Below are 23,329 nucleotides of genomic sequence, written 5' to 3'. Positions count from 1 at the left end.
CCAAGCTTGGGTTAACCTAAAGAGTTACAATGTAACTAGGGTTAATATGTGGGTTGTCTGTTATCTCATTGGCAAAAGCAAAGGGTTGGGCAAAAGGCTGTGGGTAAGGGAACAAAGACCTGACAATTTGGTTTTGGTTCTTTGAATTTATCCAACACTATGGGCTCACGGCCACCTTCAAAAAGACAAATGAATTAATACAGACGTTAAACATCATGAATCAACTTTCACTTTTGTAATATTTTTACTAAAATAACACGCAAAATATTAGGAGGTCACTTAACTTCTAATTTTTTAGTTGTTCAATACAACTGTTATATCATAACTACAAAGTCTACAACTAAGGTTGAGATCAAACTATTTTCGACCCACATTATCTTGCCCAAATGGGAGAGAGTGATAATATTTTAACACTTTCAAGTAAAGAGATGACAGGCCTCCATATTTGTGATCCAGTCCAAGACAATGGACCACAAAATTGTTGTTGCTTTTATAAGCCTGCTCCTTTTATTATAGATTGTTATTGAATTCTGAAATCAATTTCTCGTCTTGTTCTCAGGTTGAAAATAGGTCTAGTTTGACGTTTCCGTACACGTTACAGCGTAACAACTTGTAGCATAAAATATATACACACTAAAGCAACTACAGGATCGGCTTAAAACATGATATTGATATAAAATGAATTTGGATCATGATGCCTCAACACACGCACTTTGAAGATAACTCAAACACATTTAAGATATTTGAATGAAAGATATTTTAAAATTATGTCATATATACGCCTCTTTGGATTTTATAACTTGAAGTATCGAGATTCTGCAATCCCCTTTTGTCTTCATAAGCTTTTATGTCAATCTTACTTGTAACCCATAAATGTGTAAGACTTTTTAGCCCAAAATTTTGATGAATGTATTACCGCTAGCGCATTAGCCAGCTTGGTGGGTTGAAGTTATACCTGAAAATGTAGTTTTAAACAATTAAATGAAAAATTTATATCAAACAATTTTTTTTAAAAAAAAAATCATCAACTTGTTACTCAATATAGGATACTAGTAGTATTTACAATTAATCATTTGACCTCAAGGAAAGTCAGTAATAGCTTCTGTGATTCTTCTATTGTCACGATCATTAGGATTGTTGAGCTATACAAACCACTTATCAACTTGTGTGTGTTCTGTGGGCTTGTTTGTTAGTTTCTTGTCTGAATCAAGGAAAAGGCAATCGTACGATGTACATTCTGACCTTAAATCATTGATTAGTTTGACCCTAACGAAGAGACAGACTATTCGTGTATATGCATTGAACATGTGGATAGACATTAGCATCTAAACGAAGCACAATCTAGTGGATTAGACTATTTCATTAAACAAGTGGGGAAATAATTTACTAATAAAAATGCAATATTAACGAACTTTTCTTATAGCCCAAGTTGACAAAATGTTGCCAATTTAAAACTTTAAGCTAATCAAAAAGTCAAAAAATAATTAACCTTTTGAAGTTTATTCGAGACAACTTTAACTTGTTTCTGCTCTACTCTCCAAGTATATATAAATAAATGCAGTCTTCGTATTTGATATCTATAGCATAAACCTTCATACTAACAAAAAACTTATTACCTTTGCAATCAGCAGTTAATTCCATCCAACGGTTCCGTTTCGAATGAACGATGGCGCGAGTCCAAGGTTTTATTTCTCACCGTTGGATCATCTTTCAGTTAATCACAGTCCTCCACGTGGCTAATGCACAATCGCTCCCGCCACCGAGTCAGGACGAGTTGCAACCGGGTCACGCACCGTCTAAGACCACCGTCTTCGGCGTTCTCATCGCCGCGTTTTTCTTCTTCGGGTTACTATCCGTCTACATCCGCCACTGCACGCGAGCTATGCCCGGACACTCCAACACAAACTCCCGCCGCCGCGCTTTCGAGGGATGTTCACGGCGAGGCGGACTTGAAGACGCGGTGGTTGAGAGCTTCCCTGTCTTCGCTTACTCCTCCGTTAAGGAGTCGAAGATCGGATCCGGTGATCTCGAATGCGCGATTTGCCTTAACGAGTTAGAGGATCGCGAGACGGTTCGGTTACTTCCGGTTTGCAATCACCTCTTCCACGTTGATTGTATTGACGCTTGGCTTTACTCGCACGCGACTTGTCCGGTTTGCAGATTCAATCTAACTGCTAAACCGGTTAAAACCGGATCGGAAGCTCCGGTTAGTGATCACGTCGTGATTGATATTAGGGGAGATTCGGAGGCCGATGAGGAGGAAGAGAAAAGCCACCACCGGCGGCCGAGTTCTGAGATCGTCGGTAAGTTTCCGCGGTCGAATTCCACCGGTCACTCGATGGGGAGACTCAGTGATGGCACCGAGAGGTTTACTCTACGGTTGCCGGAGGACGTGAGGAGGCGGATAATGGCGGCGAAAGGACGTAGGCTGAAACGAACGAGAAGCTTTGATGCTGATTTGATGGATAGCGGGTACGTAGTCGGGTCGGGTGGAAAATCGGATCGGGTTAGCTGGGCGGATAGATGGGGTTTGTTTGTTTCAAAGTCAAACTCGGGTTCCGTTAGATCACCTAACGGCGATTCGTTGACGTGAGGAATGTTATAGTTTGCCTGCCGTTAACCACGCACTGGAGTGGGTCAGTTGTGTTTCTTTGGTTATACAATTGGTGGTGAATACTGAATATTAAATTGTTGATGAATATTTCATTGACTTTTAGGTTTGTTTCATGTGCTTTGTACACTAAAATGGTCCAGCTTGTTTAGTAACTCGCTAAACAAGTTTTCTAAATTTTGTAAGTGCTTGTAATATTTGATTAATGAAGACACTGTTTAAGTTTTTGTGTCATTATGTTGGTTTTACATATGGACTGGTTCCTAACTTGTCGCGAGAGAGGCATTGATGTGTAAGCAATGATAGAATGCATTTTATGGTTTGTATTGAAAACATGATCGCCAATTACATGAATCATACACTGATGAGTGATGTATATAGACAAAATAAATATGTTTTAACTTTACCAATTATATAAATGATTTGCTTGATGATATATGTCAGCTATAGACGGTTAGTTAACACTTAACATCATCACTACCATTTAAATAGCTAGAACAGTGTATTAAACGTTAGAATCCAGTATAATCCATTTAAAAATCTGTTAACCAATTAAAAATAACACAACCCGGCCCAGTCATAATAACCTACCGACCCAACCAATTTCTTTCTTGATCTTTCTCTATCTCTACCCAGCTATTGATCACCAATTCTTTATTAGTTTTGTAGGCAAGTGGTTCTAATTATCATTTAGTCGGGGTAACATTTGTTTACGTCTTCAATATGACCTTAATGATCTTATATAAAGAGTTCTTCTTTTTGTTTTTTCTATACCAACTTCTTAACTAAAATATAAAATTTAAGTGTCTCTACCATGCGCCAGAAGCTAATATCATTTCACAATTATTTTATTAATTTCACGTTTCTTAAACTATTATGACAAATACTTGACTATAGAAAGAAAAAAAACTATTCTGATCGTTATTGTAGCTGACTAAAGTAGCTTGTTCGTTCGTACAAGATTGTTAATTTATATGAAAAGAAATTACACATATAACAAAGTTTTCTCACAAGTTGAAGGAAACAAATATAGAAAATTTCTTAACAGTTTTCATAACACTCTGACCATAAGCACTTTAGTATATTACCTTTTCCTCCTGTCGAAAATCTGTTTTTGCCTTTTTATTGGATTAGAAAAACCTAATGAGTGAGAAAAAAATATCAGAAATGTTCTACTCGAACTTGCATTTTAAAACTAAGTCAAATGAAATTAACGGAAGAATGAATGAGATAATATGAATAAGATATACAAAAATAAAATGAATTTATGTAATAATTGCTTATCAATATTACTGAAGAACGCTTTTCTTTATATTTTATTTATTTATTAAGAATTGATGGAATCACCATCTCCATTGAAACGAAATGGTAAACTTCTGTGAAATCTATGTAAATAAGTTATTTTACATCATTTTATTCTACAAATTTATAATTTAGTTGTAAGGTCATCTCCAATAGAACTGCAAAACACTATTTTAGTGTGATTTTTACACCAAATCATCTCCAATGGAACTGTAAAAATCACACTATTTTAGTGTAACACTAAAATTTGACACCAAATTTGGTGTGATACTATTCACCACACTAAAACACTATTCATCTCACTAAAATACTATTCACTTATTTTATTACTAAAACATTCAATTAAATAAATGATAAATAAAAAAATTAATACATATAATATTATAAAATAGTTTTAGTGTGAAATTTATTATTATGGTTGGAGAAGACTTTGATTTTAGTGTTAAAATTACACTAAAATAGTGTTATTTTGACAGTAAAATAGAGTTAATGGTTAGAGATGCTCTAAATAGGTGAAGCTGTTTGGGAAAGACCAGAAAGAGAGGGGATATGTGAGTGTTTCTATATATTGATTATTTGACCCATGTTGGTGCATGGAATGAGATAAAAACAGTTTCCATTCATGACCAGAATAATAAAACTATTTTTATATCATCTCATTATTAACCAGCAAAAAGTAAAGAGACAAGAAGTCATCTATCTTTGTAGATCACCATCATCAACATCTAAAGACTCTAAACCTTTAATCAATGGGAAGAATCACTAGCTTCGCAGATCTAATCGGAATACTCAAAGACAAAGCTTCTCAAGGCAAAGCAGCTCTCGTCTCATCAAACCCAAAAGGCAAATCTCTCTCTTTCCATCTCTCCGTCCTCCGTGCCACCACTCACGACCCTTCAACTCCTCCGGGAAACCGTCACCTCAGCGCTCTCCTCTCCGCCGGTACTGGCTCACGAGCCACCGCAGCTTCCGCCGTCGAAGCTGTAATGAACCGTCTTCACACAACCGGAGACGCCTGCGTCGCTCTCAAATCATTGATCATCGTCCATCACATCGTCAAACATGGTCGCTTCATCCTCCAGGATCAGCTCTCTGTCTTTCCTGCTTCCGGTGGTCGGAACTATCTGAAACTTTCTGGGTTTAGAGATGAGAAGTCCCCTTTGATGTGGGAGCTTTCTTCTTGGGTCCGATGGTAAGTTCAAAAATCTATAAAAGGAAAGTTTCGGTTTTATGTTATATATTAATTACAAAAGTTTCTTTTTTTAGGTACGGTTTATACCTTGAACATCTGTTATCAACTTCAAGAGTGATGGGCTTTTTCGTTGCTTCAGCATCCAGCACAATCCACAAAGACGAATACGAAGACATGGTTTCGTCTCTTACCAACACAGATTTGCTTCGTGAAGTCGACGCGCTTGTCGGTTTACTACAAGAAGCATGTAAGATTCCGGATATACCCTTCTCTGGTGGCAAACCTCTAGCCGACAAAATTACCCGTTTGGTCGGAGAAGACTACGTGTCTTCGGTCAACGAACTTTATTCGAGACTCAACGAGTTTAAAGAGCGGTCTAACACTTTGAGCTTCGGAGATACGGTGGAGCTTGTGTGTGCTTTGAAGAGGCTTGAGAGTAGTAAAGAAAGATTGTCTGAAATCTGGTGTGGGAATTGGAAGAGATCTTGGCTCGATGGGCTCTGGAGTTTGGTTAGTGAGGTCAAGGGCGTGATTGGTGGTTTAGAGGATGGTTATGAGCAAATTGAGAAAACATTTGCTGGGATTGGGAGGAGAGAAAAAGGATATGAATCAGCCCGGTTTAGTGATCGATTAGTTATTGGTTATGGTGATGATACTGTTCGTTTTTCTTCCGGTAGATTTTCTAATGTTGGTCGGTTTAATTATCCGGTTGAACATTGTGTTGTGCAAACGACTTTGGACGTCTTGTGAATTTTGAGACAAAGAGTAATATATACAGTTCGAAATCAGAAAAGATAGGTATATAAGTATATAACGATCACTATTATTAGAGAATATATAGTTCGTTTATAGTTGGTATATGGTTTAGGATCCCATTTGTATGTAAACACACTTGTTCTCTACGTTTCAATCTAATGAAGTTTATTTTACAATTTGTTTCTCCCAGTCTTGATCACACTGAGAGAATCGGAAAACTATTTTCAGATATATTTCTAAGTCAGCCACTATAAAGTCAAAGCCTAGATAGTGATTTCAATTTTATTAGTGGCACAATGATGTAACAAGAAGAATGAGTGGAGTTGTTTCATTGTCCATCAGAGTTAAAAAGAATCAAAAGACGAGAAAAAAAGAAACATCAACAAAGTGGAAGTGAGCACAAAATGTATTTAGAGAAAAATAGAAAACAGAGAGATCCGTCAAACCAATCATGATAAGAAAGAACAGAGGAGAGAGAGAGAAAGAGAGAGAGAGTGTAATTTACTCAAGGCTATCTTAAGCCAAAACGACGGCGTACAAGGCTCCGGCAATGGCGGTGCTCACAAGGAAAGCTTTGTTAGTAAATGCTGAGTCAGCAATTGGTCCTTCAGGAGCCGGAGCTGGTGTTGGTGTTGGTTCTGGGACTGATGGGCTTGGAGCCATACCTTCTGGTTTGGGGGGAGAAGCGACAGGGGAAGTTTTAGGAGACTTTGTTGGTGATGAGACGGTGGGAGGAGTCGCCGGAGCTGGAGTTGGCTCGGTAACCATAACCGGTGGTGAAGCAACCGGTACCGGAGATGGTGGCTCAGCGGTTGGTGTAATAATGGGAGAAGGAGACTCTACCGGTGGGAGAGGCATGATGGGTGCTGGAGCAGGAGCTTGAGCGATACAGGACGTGGCCAATAGACCAAGAAAGATCATAGCTTGCAATGTCTTAAGAGCTGCCATTGGTCTCTCTTTTAACTTTCTTTTTGGCTGTCGGAAAAAAACAATAGAGAAATTGAGCAGGCTCTTGTCTTCGTTGGTGGTGGAGAAACGAGGAAAGGGTTTTGATATATAGAGCTAATTTTGGAATGATTATTTTAATTTCTGGACATTTTAATCATGCAAGCACATACATGGATATACAGCTCTTAGTTATTTATTTATTGATTTGGAATATCAAAACCAGTAGTCTTTACCAAGTCTCTCGAAGAATCGTCTACAAGGGGGATCACCAAACGGTAGCATATAATATGAATATGTTAAAGAGTTGTAGATAACAATGTGCAAGATTTAAAATTGCTAAATAGCTATTGTTGACAGTTTGTAACAACACTTCCTGGTTTATCGTGTCAATGCAGCTTCATTCATAATGATTTTGCTTATCGAGTTTGTCACATTTACCATGGACCCTGATGTTTGACGGCGTAAAAGATGTCAAAATTTTCTTTTTAGCAGTCTAAATAGACAAGTTACATGGAATTAAGAAAATGACGTACTTCTTGCCAACTGATATACTTGAAATATCTAACTTATAAATGTTTAATTATGTTAAGAGTCAAGACCACGCGCAATATACTTGGTTCCCACTAAGGTTACGATGAGGCAGACAGGCAACTTATTAATATCTGTGAATGATTATGACGTTTATATTATCCTGAGAGATATCCAAATGATATTTTTACAGTAAGATAATCTTTTAAATTTGCATTTGGGGTTCAAGCCGGTGCCTTACAGTCTGTGATATATATAACCTGGCGCATTCTTGCATAACAATATTTTTGATTCCCAGTCCTGATCACTTACAATATGTCTTACTACACCGATAAAATTCTTTTGCTAAATATTCTCCAAATCATATTTATTTTTAGGATAATATTATTAATTAATATCTTGTTTGTGTTCCAAAAATAAATAAATCAATATCTTGTTTGATGATATTGTAGCAACAACTCAAATTTTATATGGCAGTAAAAGAGATTGTGTGCTTTCCTCTTACCATCTCAATGAACAATGTGATATGCATGCACAATCCTTATTTCACTCTTGTTTAATTAGGATAAATATTGGAAACATATAGATACCAGCAAATAGGAAAGTAAATCCAGGCCAATCAATCTGTTTTACCATTTCCATCTGAGTTCTTGAGCCCTTGTTGGATTCTTCAACTTCTCCTTTCTTGTTTTATCTTCACCAGCTTCACACTTCTTTCTAGTAACCAGATTCTCTGCTTTTTTCATCTTGTCATTGTCTACTTCCTTCTTCCTCTCAGTGATCTCAATCTTGGTATCTCCTTCCATCTTTATGCTAATGTTCACCTCCAGTACTCTCTTGCTCTTTCTCATTGAAGCATCCAGCGACTCTTCTCTTTCCCTTCTTTGTTCATACAGCCTGCGCAGCTTGAGTGCGAGATTGTAGATCCCATCCTTGAACTCTCCTTCCAAATTTCTTTCGATTTCCATTTCAAGCTCATCACGAATCCTCTCTTCTTCTTTGGACAATAAGAGTCTTCTATCCTCCTACAGTTATACTTATAAAAACATTAACTAACTGCTAGTTTTCTTTCCATCAAGAAGATTACATTACATGCATGTGTCATGGTGTGTGTAAATATAATTTTCACTTACCTTATGTTGGTCCATGGCACAATTTGATGTCTCTCTTTTCTTTTATGAGGCGGTCCCCCTTTGTGTCTAGCTCTTTTTTTTCTCACTTGATTCGTAGTAAATGGGGTTATAAAAGAGAAATTTACATTGGAGGACACATTTTGACTTTCTAATTACACTAAAGAACACATCCCACTTGCAACACACATTTGTCTTACCGTTTGTCCATTATACCCTTGAAAGCTTTTTCTCTCTCGTTACCTTCTTGTTGTAACTAAGCAGATTTTTTTTTTTTTAAAAACAAAATCATTAACTGATAAAATTCTAACTTCCCCAATTCTCACAAATCACAATCTCTAATCCGCTTAAATAACAATATCTATCGTTAATGGAAAGCTACATCCCTAAACCCCACCGACGGAACCACTCTCCCTCTCTCGTTGAGCTCCAGCAAAAGGCTTGAACCAATCATCATCTCGTTTAGCTCAGACAGAGGGCTCTGTTCTTCACCACGAGCAACCACTGGCGCCATACACACTTTTAATTCTCTTAGAGCCGCTGCAATTCCTCTTAGAACCTCTGCAAATCTGCAAAGACACAAACCCTGCAACTCTAGCCGTAGATCGTGCAATGATTGGTATGAGACAAAGTTTCAAACTTTTTCCTATTCATGTTCTTATTGATGGTGATTTGTTCCCTTTTCGTTTGTTAATTTTTGAAGCAGTTGGAACAACAATTGGAGTATGAGTGTGTATTCTCGTCCCAATTTCTCTTCTATGCAAGTCATCATATATACAATAGATTTAGTTTTCTTCTCAGGTTCACTCCGTGTAAAGAATCAGTACACAAAGGTATCTGTTTATGTCTCTTCCGTCTTGCATTCGGAAATACTCTTATCCTGTGTTTTTTTAAAACATTTTATTTCTTTGTCTCAAGACCTACCTTTATGGTTATCTGTTGAAAAGCCATCTACCTCTGAAATTGAATTAGATGAAGATGGTGTTTGGAACATTGCTGAGGAAAAGGATAAGAGCTTCATTGCTAACTGTTTATGCTTTTGATATCTCATTATTCATAAGGTTGACATTTTGTTTGGCATATATGTTTTGTCACACAAACACAAATCACCACCAAATAATTGTCCATTGTACAGATCCACGCACGTCTATCTATCCATATGTATATTTTATCCATATGCATATGTTCATGCATATCTGTCCACAAATAACCGTTCATGATTACCCGTCCACACTCATACGCATGTACTCCTACATGTTTATATGTCCACATGTAGCCGTCCACGCTTATCTTCTCTCTATAAATATTTTTCAAATATGAACTATTTACAAACTAAATATATATGTTACCAAATAATTCTTTTAACCAAACAGAAAAAAACTAAAAAATGAAAATAAAAGTTTTTTTTAACGTTTTTTCATCCATCTATATGTCCACATCTTTTCTATTAACTTATTTTTCTTCTATGTCCACACTTCTCTTGTCCATGTATTGTTTTTCTATGTCCATAATTTTCTGTCCACATTAAAATATATAAAAAATATATATGAAAATAGATGGTAAAATGTAGAGAAAAAGAAATTACAATTTATAGTAGTAATTATTTTTGCTTTATATGTCTTAGACTTTGAAAAAAACAAATAAACATAAAATGGAATGAAAAATAATAACTGTTAACTTATTTTTCTTCTATGTCCACAATTTTCTGTCCACACTTATCGTATCCATGTTTTTTTTCTATGTCCACAATTGTCTGTCCACATTTCTCGTGTCCACGTATTTTTATATAATTGTTAAAATATATAAAAAATATATATATGAAAATAGATGTTAAAATGTAGAGAAAAAGAAATTACAATTTATAGTAGTAATTATTTTTGCTTTATATGTCTTAAACTTTGGAGAAAAAAACAAAAAAACATAAAATGGAGTGAAAAATAATCATTGTTAACGTATTTTTCTTCTATGTCCACAATTTTCTGTCCACACTTATCGTGTCCATGTATTTTTTTTTCTATGTCCACAATTGTCTGTCCACATTTCTCGTGTCCACGTATTTTTATATAATTATTAAAATCTATAAAAATATATATGAAAATGGATGTTAAAATGTAGAGAAAAAGAAATTATAATTTATAGTATTAATTATTTTTGCTTTATATGTCTTAAACTTTGGAAAAAGAACAAATAAACATAAAATGGAATGAAAAATAATAATAATATAAATAAAATAACTAACTAACTCAATTGTTGTTGAATTGTACGTTGATTTTTACGTCTTCAAACCGTTTAAACCTTTAATTTTAACTGCAACCAAACATAAATCTAGTTAGCTTTCGGATGCCTCTTTAAAAATAATATTCTTCAGCTTATTCAAAGGAAAGGTCATTTCTGTCCAAAATAAAACAACTGTACACATAAAGTGTGTCAACTAGACAATGTGTCTCCAAGCGTAAACATAAGACATAATGTGTCTCTCTATGTAAGTCTCTCGTTATAAAACCGTGTCGTATTGACATTGACATTTGTCTTGGTGGGTCGCTGTGGGCTCCGGTATTGTAGTTGGTGGTCCAATTAAGACATGTCAAAGTTTGTACACAGTTCTTAATAACAGGGCTTTAAGTGGCCCATTAACTAAACAACCACTGAAGCATTGTGGAGCCAAATATTTGTAAGTGCAGAATCTAAAGACTAAAGTGAAGCTTATGTCTGTCTTTTTATTATATTGGTGAGACAGTTCTTTACTTATAAGGTTGCTATGGATTGCTTTCAAGTATTTCTACCTGAGAAATAAAGAAGACGATTCACATGTTTGAATCAAGACACATGCTATTCTTCTATATAACTTTTTATGACAAAAACAATTTGTTTCCTTCAACAATTTGTTTTCAAATGACATTATTGGGATCAGTAAACAATTTAGATGAACACATTTCATTTTTTTATGTTATTATCTCAAGAAAATAAAATTTCGACTCAATGTAATTAAAACAATTTTCTTAGGAGAAAATCAAGAAATTAATTTTTACATTATTTAAATGAAGAAAACTATTGATAAGTCACTTGTAAGGCATTGCAACATTACAATTTAGCAGTTTGTTTTTGGTCAAAAACAATTTAGCAGTTCATTGCAAACAAAACTTAAATAAAAAAAGCTATCAGTTAAATTTGTATCACAAAATTCATTTAATTTTTCTTATAATTTAATAATCTTCAATTGGTTAGAAATGATTTCCCATTGATAATGAAGTATACATAACATACCACATTATAAGTCAAAATTGTTTTTTTAAACTGAATAAGTCAAAATTGTTTCTTTCAACTAATTAAATAACACACTATCTTATTCTTGTTAATTTTTTTTGCTACTCAATGAAATACTGCAAAAAAACAACAAATGATTGTGCTGATCCTCGAGCTAAGAAATCAATTTCAAATAGTATATAATGGAGGCTGTTTCATTACTATGCATTTTTATTAAATCTTTTAGTAATTATTTTGTAAATATTTATAATAATATTTAACGTTTTTTTTGAAAAATAATAATAATGAAATCTTATTATTTGTTTTCATATTGTATCTTGGAATATTTGTTGTTTTTTTAACTTAATATTTCTTGTTTTATTAGAATAAAGATCGATAGTGAGTTATATGATAGTCTCATTTATATATTCATATGTACATATTATATATTATGATTTACATGTACCACTACATTGTGATATAATGAGATATCTACATTTTCATGAGTTCATGAAGGCAAGTTTGAAAATTAAAATAAAATAGATTATGAACGAACTGCGCGCTTAAATTTCTGAAAACACATAATTCTTATATTATCAATATAAATATATATAAATAAATTAAAATAAAAAAATTTAAATCATGAAATGAACTTATATACGCCTTTATAACTAATATTTTGGTATTATTTATAAAATTTCGTGATCACTATTTTAATAATTTCAAATTTATCAAGAACTTAAATCATAAGTCAAATTTTTTTGAAATATTAGATAAACCAATACCAACAACAAAAAACTGTAGCAGGTAAAATAAAAATAAAACTAAAAACTTAATATTATAAGTAAAATTTTAAAATTAAAAACCATTAAAATACTGAAATATAAAAACCAAAAATCCAAAACCAAAAACCTAATTTTAAAACAAAAGTTTAAATTCAAAAACAAAAGCTACTCAACAATCAATACCTAGTAAAAACCAAACCAATTAAAAACTACAACGAACCCCTAAACCTCCCTCCAAAATAGGAACTGTAAAGGCAGAGATCACACCATTCTTCTCCATGGATGTGCTTATCTCTTCGGCCACCATGTGCATATCTCCCAAGAACCCCCTCCTCGTCCGGTCTGCCCGGCCTGGTTCTTTGATCCTCCCTAAACCGAGATCTCCGACAAATTCGGTAAGATTTCATCGAGTAGCGGCGGTGGCGGCTGCGAGAGCAACGGCTATTGATCTAAGCGATCCAGAGTGGAAACTAAAGTACCAGAGAGACTTCGAGGAGAGATTCAGCATCCCTCATATCACTGATGCGTTCCCTGATGCAGAAGCCATCCCTTCCACGTTTTGTGTCAAGATGAGGTTACGTAGTTTCCATAATCCAATGACCTCATGATCGTTTTAGGTCTAAACTTTGTATTTTTTTTCTACGGCAGGTCTCCGACGTACATTAATACCAAAGATAGAGTACTCCTCAAGGTACTTTTATTCTTCTCTAAATCAGCACAATTAGAATCTAGGGCAAAATTAATATTTGATTGGTTTTGATCATCAGGTTATAAACTACTCATCACCAGCTTCTGCTGGAGCAGTGTGTATTGATCCTGACTGCACTTGGATTGAGCAATGGTAATAATAGTAACATGATTCAAAACAAGAGTAACTCTTCGCAAGTTTTTTTTTTTTTGAGTTTTGGACTATTGTTGTGATTAAGCTTGTCTAATAGAAGTTTATAAGGATTGATCATTTAGGGTTCAACGTGCTGGGCCACGGGAAAATATTTACTTCAGACCTGAGGATGTGAAGGCAGCTATTGTTACTTGTGGTGGGCTTTGTCCTGGTCTTAATGATGTCATTAGACTTGTGAGTTTTGCTTTCCGTGTAGAGATAAGAAAACCTCTTATTCATCTGAAAACAAACTGTTCTTTTTTTTAATAAGATTTTGTAGTATAATTGTTCTGTTTCTTATAAGATCTTGTATTAATGTGGCAGATTGTCATCACTTTAGAGATATATGGTGTGAAGAACATTGTTGGGATTCCTTTTGGTTACCGTGGCTTCTCTGATAAGAACCTACCTGAAATCCCTGTATTAGTTATTTCAAAGAACATTGCTTGCTCTTTTGTCTTTTTAAAACTGCTTGCTAGCCAAGAAGACTAATATATTGGACTTTGATTGTTAGTTGTCAAGAAAAGTGGTGCAGAACATTCATCTTTCCGGTGGAAGTTTGCTCGGGGTTTCACGTGGAGGACCGACTGTTACTAAGATCGTGGACAGCATGGAGGTGAATCATTTAGATTCTCACTTGATAAACTTTTTAAAACGTTTTCTTGTTAGATATACATGCATGCAGTATGAATATGACTTTTGACAGCATTTAAAAAAAAATGAATTTAGGAGAGAGGAATCAACATGCTTTTCGTGCTTGGTGGTAATGGAACTCATGCTGGTGCCAATGCTATACACAATGAGGTTGCTACTTATTTAAAAAAAAAAAGTTGAAACCTTCGAACAAAGTTTTTGCTTTGATTTAGTTACCCTTTTACACTCTATTTGTTCAGTGTGTCAAAAGAAGGATGAAGGTAGCTGTGGTTGGTGTACCGAAAACAATTGACAATGATATTTTGCATATGGATAAAACATTTGGGTTTGACACTGCTGTTGAAGAAGCACAACGAGCTATTAACTCCGCATACATCGAGGTACTTTAAAGAAATAGAACAATAGTTACATGAAGTACGTCAGAAACAAGATTAAAAAGTTTTCTTTTACTTTGTATGGTCCTTGCGATCAGGCACATAGTGCTTACCATGGCATAGGCGTTGTGAAACTGATGGGTCGTAGCAGTGGATTCATCGCCATGCAAGCATCCTTAGCGAGTGGACAAGTCGACATTTGTCTCATTCCCGAGGTTCCTTTCAACCTCCATGGACCTGATGGTGTACTGAAACATCTGAACTACCTTATCGAAACAAAAGGCTCTGCTGTAGTTTGCGTTGCGGAAGGAGCAGGGCAGGTATTAAATATCTAGAACTTCTAGATGAACAAGAACCATTAAAATTCTCTCCCTTTTCTTTGATTATTACAGAGTTTCCTTGAGAATACAAATGCAAAAGATGCATCTGGAAACAAAGTACTCGGTGACATCGGTGTGCACATTCAACAAGAGGTTTGTTTGTGACATTTGGATTACCTATAAACGAAATAAATAAACTGACACCTCGACATTGTATTATACAGACGAAGAAGTACTTCAAGGAGATTGGTGTTGCGGCAGATGTGAAGTATATAGATCCAACATACATGATCCGAGCTGTACGTGCAAATGCATCAGATGGAATCCTCTGCACGGTCTTAGGACAAAACGCTGTAAAGTCTTTATATACTAAAACTGTGTCTACGATGCTTAAACAACATTTGATCTACATCACACTCTCTCTTTCACACAGGTTCATGGAGCTTTTGCTGGGTACAGTGGAATAACTGTGGGGATAATAAACAATCATTATGCTTACTTACCCATTCCTGAAGTGATTGCTTATGACAAATCAGTTGATCCCAATAGTCGAATGTGGCATCGTTGCTTAACTTCCACAGGCCAGCCTGATTTTTTGTAATTTTTATCCACATTTATTACTTCTTTTTGGAGCTTTTCAGAAGAATAAAACCAAACACACGAATTCTCGTTCGAAAAAAAACTAAAGCAGATTTATCTTCTTTTGTTAACTAAGAAGACTTTCATAAGTTTCTGTACAAATGTATAGAGAGCAAATGTTTCTGAAGGTATTACTGGACTATTCATATTCTTTCGAGACTCAGAACCTTTAGGTTTATATCTCATTATTAAGATTCGAGTATCTATTCACTTTGCACATCAGTTGAATAAAAATGTATATATGATTTACTAGGGCAATTCTGCGCTACGCGCGGGATTTGATGGATCGGTTTGTTTAAAAGATATAATTTTGTGTTAATTTTCTTTTGTGTCAAGTTGACCGTGAATATGATTATGTTGTGCACACCAAATTTTAATTATATAACTAATTTTTTTAAAATTCTTAGTATTGTTGTTTTTTTAATCTTAAATTATAAGTTTTTACTGTGTTTAAGTTCTATGAATACATTTATATTTGTTAATTTAATTGTAACTATATTTTTTTTTGTGTTAAAATTTTGGTTATACATTCTTTGTTTAGATATTAGAAGATTAAGCGTCAAACTCATTGTTAACAAAATTTATATATAGATAATTACATTTGTTTGAACGGAGCAATGTGAATTTTTGTTTATATAAGTATTAGGAGATTAGGGTGTATTCGACTAACAGTTTTAGATGATTTGTATTTAAGTGACAAATCCAATGTTATTCAAAAGATGATTTTAAAACATACTTAAAATTCAGTGTTATTGAACTTGTCATTTTAACAAACACTCTAAAATCAACTGTCATTGAACAAAATTTAAGTTGGAGATTTTAGAGTGCTTTAAATGTTTTTAGGGTGTTTGAGAGAGGTTTCTTAGTTATTAAAATAAAAATCAAAATCCATAGTTTTAGATGAGATTCTAGAGTTCTTTAACAAAATCACACCAAATTTTAATATTCATCTAAAATCATCTAAAAACTCATTAAAATCAAATCATTTCAAATTTCAGATTCAGTACATCTCCTAAATGTTAAACTGTATGATAGTTACGATTATTTGATTGAAGCAATGTTAGATCTTATTTTCCAAACTAATTTTTGAATAATACTTGTATTGATTATGTAATTATTGTAACTTATGCTTTTCGGTAATTTCCAAAAAAAACTGTGATTCATCGGCATGAGTTTTAATAAAATTTAAAATATCATAAATATTTTTTAATGAAATTGTATTTATTTAGAAACTTATGCATATTTATTAATCTTTTAGTTCTCTAAATTTAGTTTTTGTGAGATAAATTAAAATTCCTTGAGTTAATGCTCTTATTTTTATAGGTCTAGATTTGGTAAAACCTTAACAATAACGTAAGTTGATTTCTATCTTTTTGTTCTAATTATTTTTCTCTATTTATTTTTACATTTTATGCATTTTGGATTATTTAATGTATTTACATTGAATTTATTTGATGGTTACAATCTATCTTATTAAAACTCAAGTACAAAATTGGAGTGTTTGGAGATTTGAATAGGACTTTTAAAAATTTGGAGTGTTTGGAAACATGGATTGCAGTCTTTTAAAAAAAATATTTTTGTTTGAAAACAAGGATAGTAGTATTAAGAAAAAAAGTAATGGGCTTATGTTTTTCTTAAAAATTGAAAGTTATCTAGGCCACTTTTAAAATATACCAAAATGGGTCAATCTAATTCCCTAAAAAATTTTTTTCTAAACTAACCATAAAACAAAATTTAAACTTTATATACATATTTCAAATCAAAATAATAATTCAAATTTGATTTATTTCAAAAATTGATTCAAAAATATACATATATTCAAAAATGGATTTTTACTAAACTATTTTTCAATAACCATTATAAAAAAATATTGTCAATATATATAAGAAAAATATAATACAAAGCCCAATTTGAAATACCAACTCAAATTATGGTTTTCATATTTCATATTAAGTTTTAAAAATATAATATATGTAATTATTTATATGATGGTATGTATAAAATACTATTAATTATATGATTACTTATATGATAGTACATATAAAATACGATTAATTATATGATGATAAAATACGATATATAATAATGACTAGGGATGGGCTTTTGGATACCCATACGGGTTTAGTTCTGATCGGTTTGTATTTTGGGTTTTCGGGGTCAAAGATTTCAGCCTTATTAGAATGTTTCTAAATTTTGGTTTGAGTTCGATTTGGATCTTTGCGGGTTTGGTTTGGGTTTGGATAACTAATTTAAATTATTTTTAAAGTCTTAAATCATTATATATTTTAAATTTCTCAAAATGTATAAATAAAATAATATATTACGTATAAATTTGAATAACATATGTCATAATACTTAAGCTTAACATATCAATTGGCTTGATTTAAAATTTTGGATACGAAATCAATAATTATTTTAAGTATTTTTGGTGATTTGAGTATACTTTAACTATTTCAGATATTTACTTTTGACTATCTATATATATTTTCAAGTATTTAAACCAATTTAAAAGTATCATTTTTGATGTTTTATATACGTTAAATCTAAAAATAATTAATATATATAAGTATATAAATCTATTTTTAGATAAATTCGGATACCCAAATACTTCGGTTCGGATCAGATTCGGTTCTCTAAATAACAAAATTTTGAATAATTAGAATATTTAATCAATTTATGTTTGGGTTTGGTACTATATCTTTGGATCGGTATCGGTTATGTTCTTCGGATTCATTTTTCCAAATCCTAATAATTACATGAAAAACAAATATCAACATATTTTTCAAAATATACACCCGCGCGCCTGCGCGGGTCAAAATCTAGTTTTAATTAAACTCAAGTTAATTTAACTAAATTTTCATTTTCATTGTTATATATATATCTTAATTGATTTATTTTTAATTTTCTGATTTTTATTATGTATTAATAACTGATTATGGTTTTTCGATATTTTTCTAATAATTTTCTATGGTTAAATTTGGTAACAGAAAAGAAGAAAATTTTGTAAGATTATTTTTTCCTTTTTGTTACCTTGAATTTGATGAACCAGAAAAAAAAATTATTTTTCTATTTTGTTTTTATGAAGTATTTTTATTTATTTTTGAAATTTTTAATTATATTATGTAGTTGTTGCTAAGTTAACGTATGTTGTTAGAATGATGAGTGCAAAACAATTGGACGAAAACCAAAGAACTAATTACAAAAATTTATAGGTTATTAAATATTTTATTAATAGATTGGTTTAAATACTAAAATAATTTAATATATATGAGATAGTTTTATGGGCGATTGTCAATAATAGCACCTTTTGAAGTTTATGTCTCAAAAATAGCACTAGAAGGAGAAAGTCACAAAAATGACATTCATTAAAGGATAAAATATCCCTAATACCCTTGGTTTAAAATTAAATAAACAAACAAAAATAAATAAAAAAAAAAAAAAAATTTTTGTAGTTTCAGATTATATGTTTTCAAATTCGAAATTTTTATAATTTTTTTTTTGAAATTTTTTTTTCAAAATTTTTTTTTTTCAAATTTTCTTTTTATAATTTAAAAATACTTTTTGAAACTGTTTTTAAAATTTTTATTTTTTATTATAGTATTTATTTTTTTATAAAATTTTAAACCATAATTCCAAACCCTAAGGTTTGGATTAATTAACCCAAGGGGTATAAGTGTATATTACCTCTTTAATGAAACCTATTTTTGTGACTTTGAGCCTTGAGTGCTACTTTGGGAACAAAAACTTGCTTTGGTGCTATCCTAGTCTTTTTCTCTAGTTTTATTAATTTTGAAAAGAATTGTACTGATGTGTTAAAACCTAGGCAGCTGACATAGTAAATCTTTTAATTATTTGTTTGAATCATATGACCCAATATGAAAATTAAATATCTTTTAGGCTAAAAAAAGAGTAAATTATCTTTATAAGAAAAATGCACATATCTTACATTTCATTGTAAAAGTCGCTGTCATCTTTCAATTATTTACTCACAAAAGTCATCCCCAATTTTAATCAGACCTCAACAATATTATAACTGGTTGAAGCATAGCTCGAACCAGACCCTTAAACCAGTCACCAGTTGCTTCCATGTAAACAGGATCAGATCGGTTGACTTCCTCCACGTGAAAGATTTGCAAACCAATGTTCACCAAGTTAGCTAATAGTTACCAAACCATCTTCGACGCACCAACAAACCCCTGTAATAATGTTTAAAAAAAAAACAAACCCCTGTAATAAATAAACCCGGTTCAATTGGTTTTCAATTAACCAATAAAACTATACAAATCGTTCACCTCTAAAGCTGTTTAGGCCAGACTCTGTTCTAGTAAAGCATTGAAACGACGTCACTCATTTGCCGGTCACAATATTGGCTACTCTCGGCAGAGAAATGCTTTGTTCCTCCTCTTAAGGTTTACAATCCGGGTTGACACGTTTTCCTGAAACCCAGAAGCTTCAAAGTCTTTGAAGAAGGTTCTGCTAAGAATCGCTTCAGTAACATTAGACTCCAAGTGCAACAGTATAGGAAAACACATCCTCTGTACTGATAAGAAATTGATGATCACTTACCTGATTTTTTATATCCATATTATCTTGGCTCGGAACAAACCAAAGCTTCTTCTGGGACACCACCACAACCGTATCTCTCCCCGTCTCCTCAACATCACATCTGCCGCAGCCAGATCTCCATTCATTAACACAATACTCGCCGTCCCGGTTTCTTCGTTGACCTTAAACATCTTCCATGTGTTGCTCTCACCACCAAGACCAGCAAGAGATATCCTTCGCTGCTGTACACAATTCCGTTCAAACCGAAATCGCGAAAGTTGCGTCAGCTTCAGCCAGCAGCGGCTGCGAGTTAGATCACAGCGATCTGGAGAAGATTGAGGCTACAGCGTCATGATCCACTTTCCAGATGAAGTTTTTCCTGAGTTGGTGACGTAAGCGTTCCCCTTGTAATCAGCCACCAAGCCATTGTTGAGGGTTTTGTATGAATCAGTGAGATTCCTAGTACTCTACATCCTTATTTATAGTTGAAGAAATTAGGGACTTACAATGGAAGTGAAAAAAGAGATAATTAAAACCAATCGTCGTGGGAGAGCTTGAGTTAGAGAATTAATGGTGAAACTTAGGGGGTGGTATTGGATTCGGGAATTTGAAAGAATTCACAAGTAATAATTTTTGCAGTATTTTAAAAGATTTTATGAGATTTTAATGCAGTTGAGTAATTCTTATGTTTACTTTTTATCATGGAATTTAAAAGAATGTAAATAAATTTGATGGAATACAAGTGATAATACATTAACGCTATGAACTAATGATAACAACAAAATACAAAACTAGTAGCTCTTGGGAAATTTTTTTACCAAAAAAAAACTTTTGGGAAAATTTTACCTTTTGTAGATAGATTTTTTTTTGCTTTGAGAAGTGATAGATACATGATAATATATATAGGAGAAGTAATCTAAAAAATTTATACAAAAGATGGATAAGAACTAGTTTATAGTTGTTTTATGATTGTGCTTGATTGAAATTTAATCAAACAAAATGCATTTTTTTTTAACTTACGTACTATTCTTGATGACAGAAATGAAAAATGTGAGAACACGTTCACGAACATGCCAAATGTTCACGAACGTACAGTTCGGTTGACAAGATGATGCTCGATGATGAACAATTTCATCGATATTGAAAGTCTCCGTTCTTTGAAAATAAAAGAGAGACAAATTCCATCATAAAAGCAAGGAATTGATCCTTTGTATTTTTACATTACATTTCCATTAAATTCTTTTCAAATAACATTCCTATTAAATTTACTAAATATTGAATAACACTAGAATTTAAAGGAATTGATAAAATACATAATTGAATAACACAAGAATTTGAAAGAATTGGTAAAATACACAATTGAATAACACTAGAATTTAATGGAAACTATAATTCCTTCAAATTCTATCAAATTTCTAAATCCAATACCCCCACCTTAAAGATGAAATTTCAATAAAGACGGAAACGTTACATCTCATTTAAGTTATAGTCGGTGGAATTAAGAGGATTTGACCTGACGGCAGTAGAAGAATGAGAGTGTTTACATTAGGTGTTTTTATTTCATGTGAATTTGGGCTTTTTCATTTAGATACAATAACTTATACGGCCCAAATAGTTGCAGTTATTATTATAATCCAAAGACTATTATTGGAGGGAGAATAAAGAGTAAAGCCCATCCGATCGCAAGTCACCAATATCCCGAATAAATGAAACGCCGAGTTTTGCGAATCCGTGACACATGTCAGCGCGAAAGAGCTCGACTTTCCAGGCTGGATCTGACGTGGAGGCACAGAAGAAAGTCAAACAATACTTTATATATATATAGATGTGAAGAGAGAAAACAAACAAGAAGTGGAGAGCTAAAGAGTTTAGGGTCTAAATAGTGATATAGGAAAATAAAGAAAATAGTCAATTTTTATTCATTTTTTTTAAATTACACCATTTATGGAGAATTTTTATTGCGTTTGATTCTTTGTCATTTTCTTAATTTGAAGGAACTATCGGAAAAAAAAACATTCTTTATCAAAATTGATATGAAACAAAAAGAACAAACATTTATTTTCATTCTTTTTATTTTCTTCATATTCATTCATTTTCTACTCATTCGTATTTTTATTTTAATGATCACCAGTTAGAACTTAAAAAAAATTTACTACTGTCCCAAGATCTACCACCTTATTCTTATAACAGTTTTATTTTAATCAAAATTCTTATATCAGTTATCACTCAACATTCCACACTTTCCTTTTCCTTTTCCATGCTTCTTTCCATTCTCTTCAATCTCCATAGAACTTTTGGTAATGAATAATATTGAATACTGTGTTAACTTGTCTACTTGTATTGGAATGTGAAATTTATCGGATGATGAAATTAAGGTTAACTTCTTACAACACTAAAATTCATCTAGTTAAAAATAAATTTGGCTTTGAATGAGTGGCAGGAGAAACACAGGATAAATGCAGGAGAAAATTGCATGCAGATTGCTCTGCAACTGAAGCCCAATCAAAAAAAAAAATTGCAGAACAAATCCTACTATATAAAAGGGACTAAATTCAAGGCTTTTGAGACTATCCACCTCAGCCAAAATATTCTCATCTAAAAAGAATTAAAAATAAATATCATTTAGAAAATAATTAACTAACATACAACTTTTGATATTTCTAGAAATTTCAAATTTGTAACTGCTAATTTATTAATAGAATCATATATCTATATTGAATTATGTTATATTTTAATAGTTAGACTTTAAGGGTAAATAAATTATTAATTTATAATATATATAATTTATAACATTATATTGTAGTTATAAATAAAGAGAAAATAACCGGGAAGGATGAAGAAGCTCATGTAAAATTATGTAATTAAAATGGTAAAATGGTGAGTATGATGAGGTGAATCTAAGAAAATTTGTTGTACAAATTATGGTGTTTTATTCGTCCACTATAATGATTTAAAATAAAATATATATTCACATAAATAAGTCAATATTTGTTGTTTTTTTTTTGGTAAGATGTTAAGATTATTATTTTCTAAAAGGTTACACTGTTGTTTTTAAACAACTTATTACAGCAAGGAAACAAAAACAACCAACAACAACTCAAGGTAAAAAAAGCCTTAAGGAAGTCTTATACAAGAAATATAAAAAGAAGTAGAGAAGATGAGAAAGAAGAACTTACCGGGTAAGAGAGGAGACGGTCACGCATCATACGGTCGAAAGAGGCAAGGATGACTGATGAAGGTGAGGAGACATGACTGAAAGTAGAGCTTGATGACTGGAGTAGCATGTGCATCTACGTTGACGCGAGGTTGATTGATCTAGGCTGCAACAGAGTGTAGATCAGCCGGAGGAGAAATCCAAACTTCAGCAGCAAAAGGCTCCCATATCAAGCGAGAGAAAGAGCACTCAAAGAAGAGATGATGGT

The 23,329-nt window shown here is 32.6% G+C and overlaps 5 protein-coding genes and 2 long non-coding RNA genes across 7 annotated transcripts; 4 read left to right on the top strand and 3 right to left on the bottom strand.

Moving 5' to 3' along the window:
* The first annotated feature begins 1,546 nt into the window (after positions 1-1,546).
* LOC125577100 (RING-H2 finger protein ATL32-like) lies at positions 1,547-2,845 on the top strand. The gene has a single exon (XM_048737855.1). It carries the CDS (start codon positions 1,667-1,669, stop codon positions 2,591-2,593), a length of 927 nt encoding a protein of 308 aa, XP_048593812.1. The 5' UTR covers positions 1,547-1,666; the 3' UTR covers positions 2,594-2,845.
* Positions 2,846-4,662: 1,817 nt separating this feature from the next.
* Positions 4,663-5,898, top strand: LOC106359925 (putative clathrin assembly protein At4g40080). Its single transcript, XM_013799544.3, has 2 exons — positions 4,663-5,105; positions 5,180-5,898. Exons 1-2 carry the CDS (start codon positions 4,663-4,665, stop codon positions 5,853-5,855), a joined length of 1,119 nt encoding a protein of 372 aa, XP_013654998.2. The 3' UTR covers positions 5,856-5,898.
* A 214-nt stretch (positions 5,899-6,112) lies between these two features.
* On the bottom strand, positions 6,113-6,984 carry LOC106359926 (classical arabinogalactan protein 3). The gene has a single exon (XM_013799545.3). It carries the CDS (start codon positions 6,807-6,809, stop codon positions 6,378-6,380), a length of 432 nt encoding a protein of 143 aa, XP_013654999.2. The 5' UTR covers positions 6,810-6,984; the 3' UTR covers positions 6,113-6,377.
* A 770-nt stretch (positions 6,985-7,754) lies between these two features.
* On the bottom strand, positions 7,755-8,557 carry BNAA08G16040D. Its single transcript, XM_013799546.3, has 2 exons — positions 8,471-8,557; positions 7,755-8,362 (listed from the first exon to the last, which is right to left on the bottom strand). The coding sequence occupies exons 1-2, from the start codon at positions 8,483-8,485 to the stop codon at positions 7,967-7,969; spliced, it is 411 nt and encodes a 136-aa protein (XP_013655000.1). The 5' UTR covers positions 8,486-8,557; the 3' UTR covers positions 7,755-7,966.
* Positions 8,558-8,596: 39 nt separating this feature from the next.
* Positions 8,597-9,660, top strand: LOC125577101. The gene is made up of 2 exons (XR_007315409.1): positions 8,597-9,086; positions 9,171-9,660. It is a non-coding gene; the product is annotated as an uncharacterized LOC125577101 (long non-coding RNA).
* A 2,177-nt stretch (positions 9,661-11,837) lies between these two features.
* Positions 11,838-15,493, top strand: LOC106359929 (ATP-dependent 6-phosphofructokinase 5, chloroplastic-like). Its single transcript, XM_013799548.3, has 12 exons — positions 11,838-13,069; positions 13,144-13,186; positions 13,263-13,336; positions 13,459-13,570; positions 13,700-13,795; positions 13,890-13,991; positions 14,105-14,179; positions 14,269-14,409; positions 14,502-14,723; positions 14,796-14,876; positions 14,948-15,076; positions 15,157-15,493. Exons 1-12 carry the CDS (start codon positions 12,774-12,776, stop codon positions 15,322-15,324), a joined length of 1,539 nt encoding a protein of 512 aa, XP_013655002.2. The 5' UTR covers positions 11,838-12,773; the 3' UTR covers positions 15,325-15,493.
* Positions 15,494-19,253: 3,760 nt separating this feature from the next.
* Positions 19,254-21,585, bottom strand: LOC106359930. The gene is made up of 4 exons (XR_007315408.1): positions 21,342-21,585; positions 19,929-20,486; positions 19,655-19,835; positions 19,254-19,558 (listed from the first exon to the last, which is right to left on the bottom strand). It is a non-coding gene; the product is annotated as an uncharacterized LOC106359930 (long non-coding RNA).
* Between the last annotated feature and the right edge of the window lie 1,744 nt (positions 21,586-23,329).

This window comes from Brassica napus, chromosome A8 (assembly GCF_020379485.1).
Source record: "Brassica napus cultivar Da-Ae chromosome A8, Da-Ae, whole genome shotgun sequence".
In the NCBI taxonomy this organism is placed as follows: domain Eukaryota; kingdom Viridiplantae; phylum Streptophyta; class Magnoliopsida; order Brassicales; family Brassicaceae; genus Brassica; species Brassica napus.
The sequence above is the reverse complement of the archived record's forward strand: the minus strand, read 5'-3'. Positions and strand labels throughout refer to the sequence as shown.

What these genes read in the sequence shown, in the direction of transcription:
- LOC125577100 (XM_048737855.1), top strand. Translation starts at nt 1,667, where the DNA reads ATGGCGCGAGTCCAAGGTTTTATTTCTCACCGTTGGATCATCTTTCAG.
- LOC106359925 (XM_013799544.3), top strand. Translation starts at nt 4,663, where the DNA reads ATGGGAAGAATCACTAGCTTCGCAGATCTAATCGGAATACTCAAAGAC. An exon ending in CTTTCTTCTTGGGTCCGATG is followed by an intron (nt 5,106 to 5,179) that starts GTAAGTTCAAAA and finishes TTCTTTTTTTAG; the next exon opens with GTACGGTTTATACCTTGAAC.
- LOC106359926 (XM_013799545.3), bottom strand. Translation starts at nt 6,809, where the DNA reads ATGGCAGCTCTTAAGACATTGCAAGCTATGATCTTTCTTGGTCTATTG.
- LOC106359929 (XM_013799548.3), top strand. Translation starts at nt 12,774, where the DNA reads ATGGATGTGCTTATCTCTTCGGCCACCATGTGCATATCTCCCAAGAAC. An exon ending in ACGTTTTGTGTCAAGATGAG is followed by an intron (nt 13,070 to 13,143) that starts GTTACGTAGTTT and finishes TTTCTACGGCAG; the next exon opens with GTCTCCGACGTACATTAATA. An exon ending in GTGTGCACATTCAACAAGAG is followed by an intron (nt 14,877 to 14,947) that starts GTTTGTTTGTGA and finishes TGTATTATACAG; the next exon opens with ACGAAGAAGTACTTCAAGGA.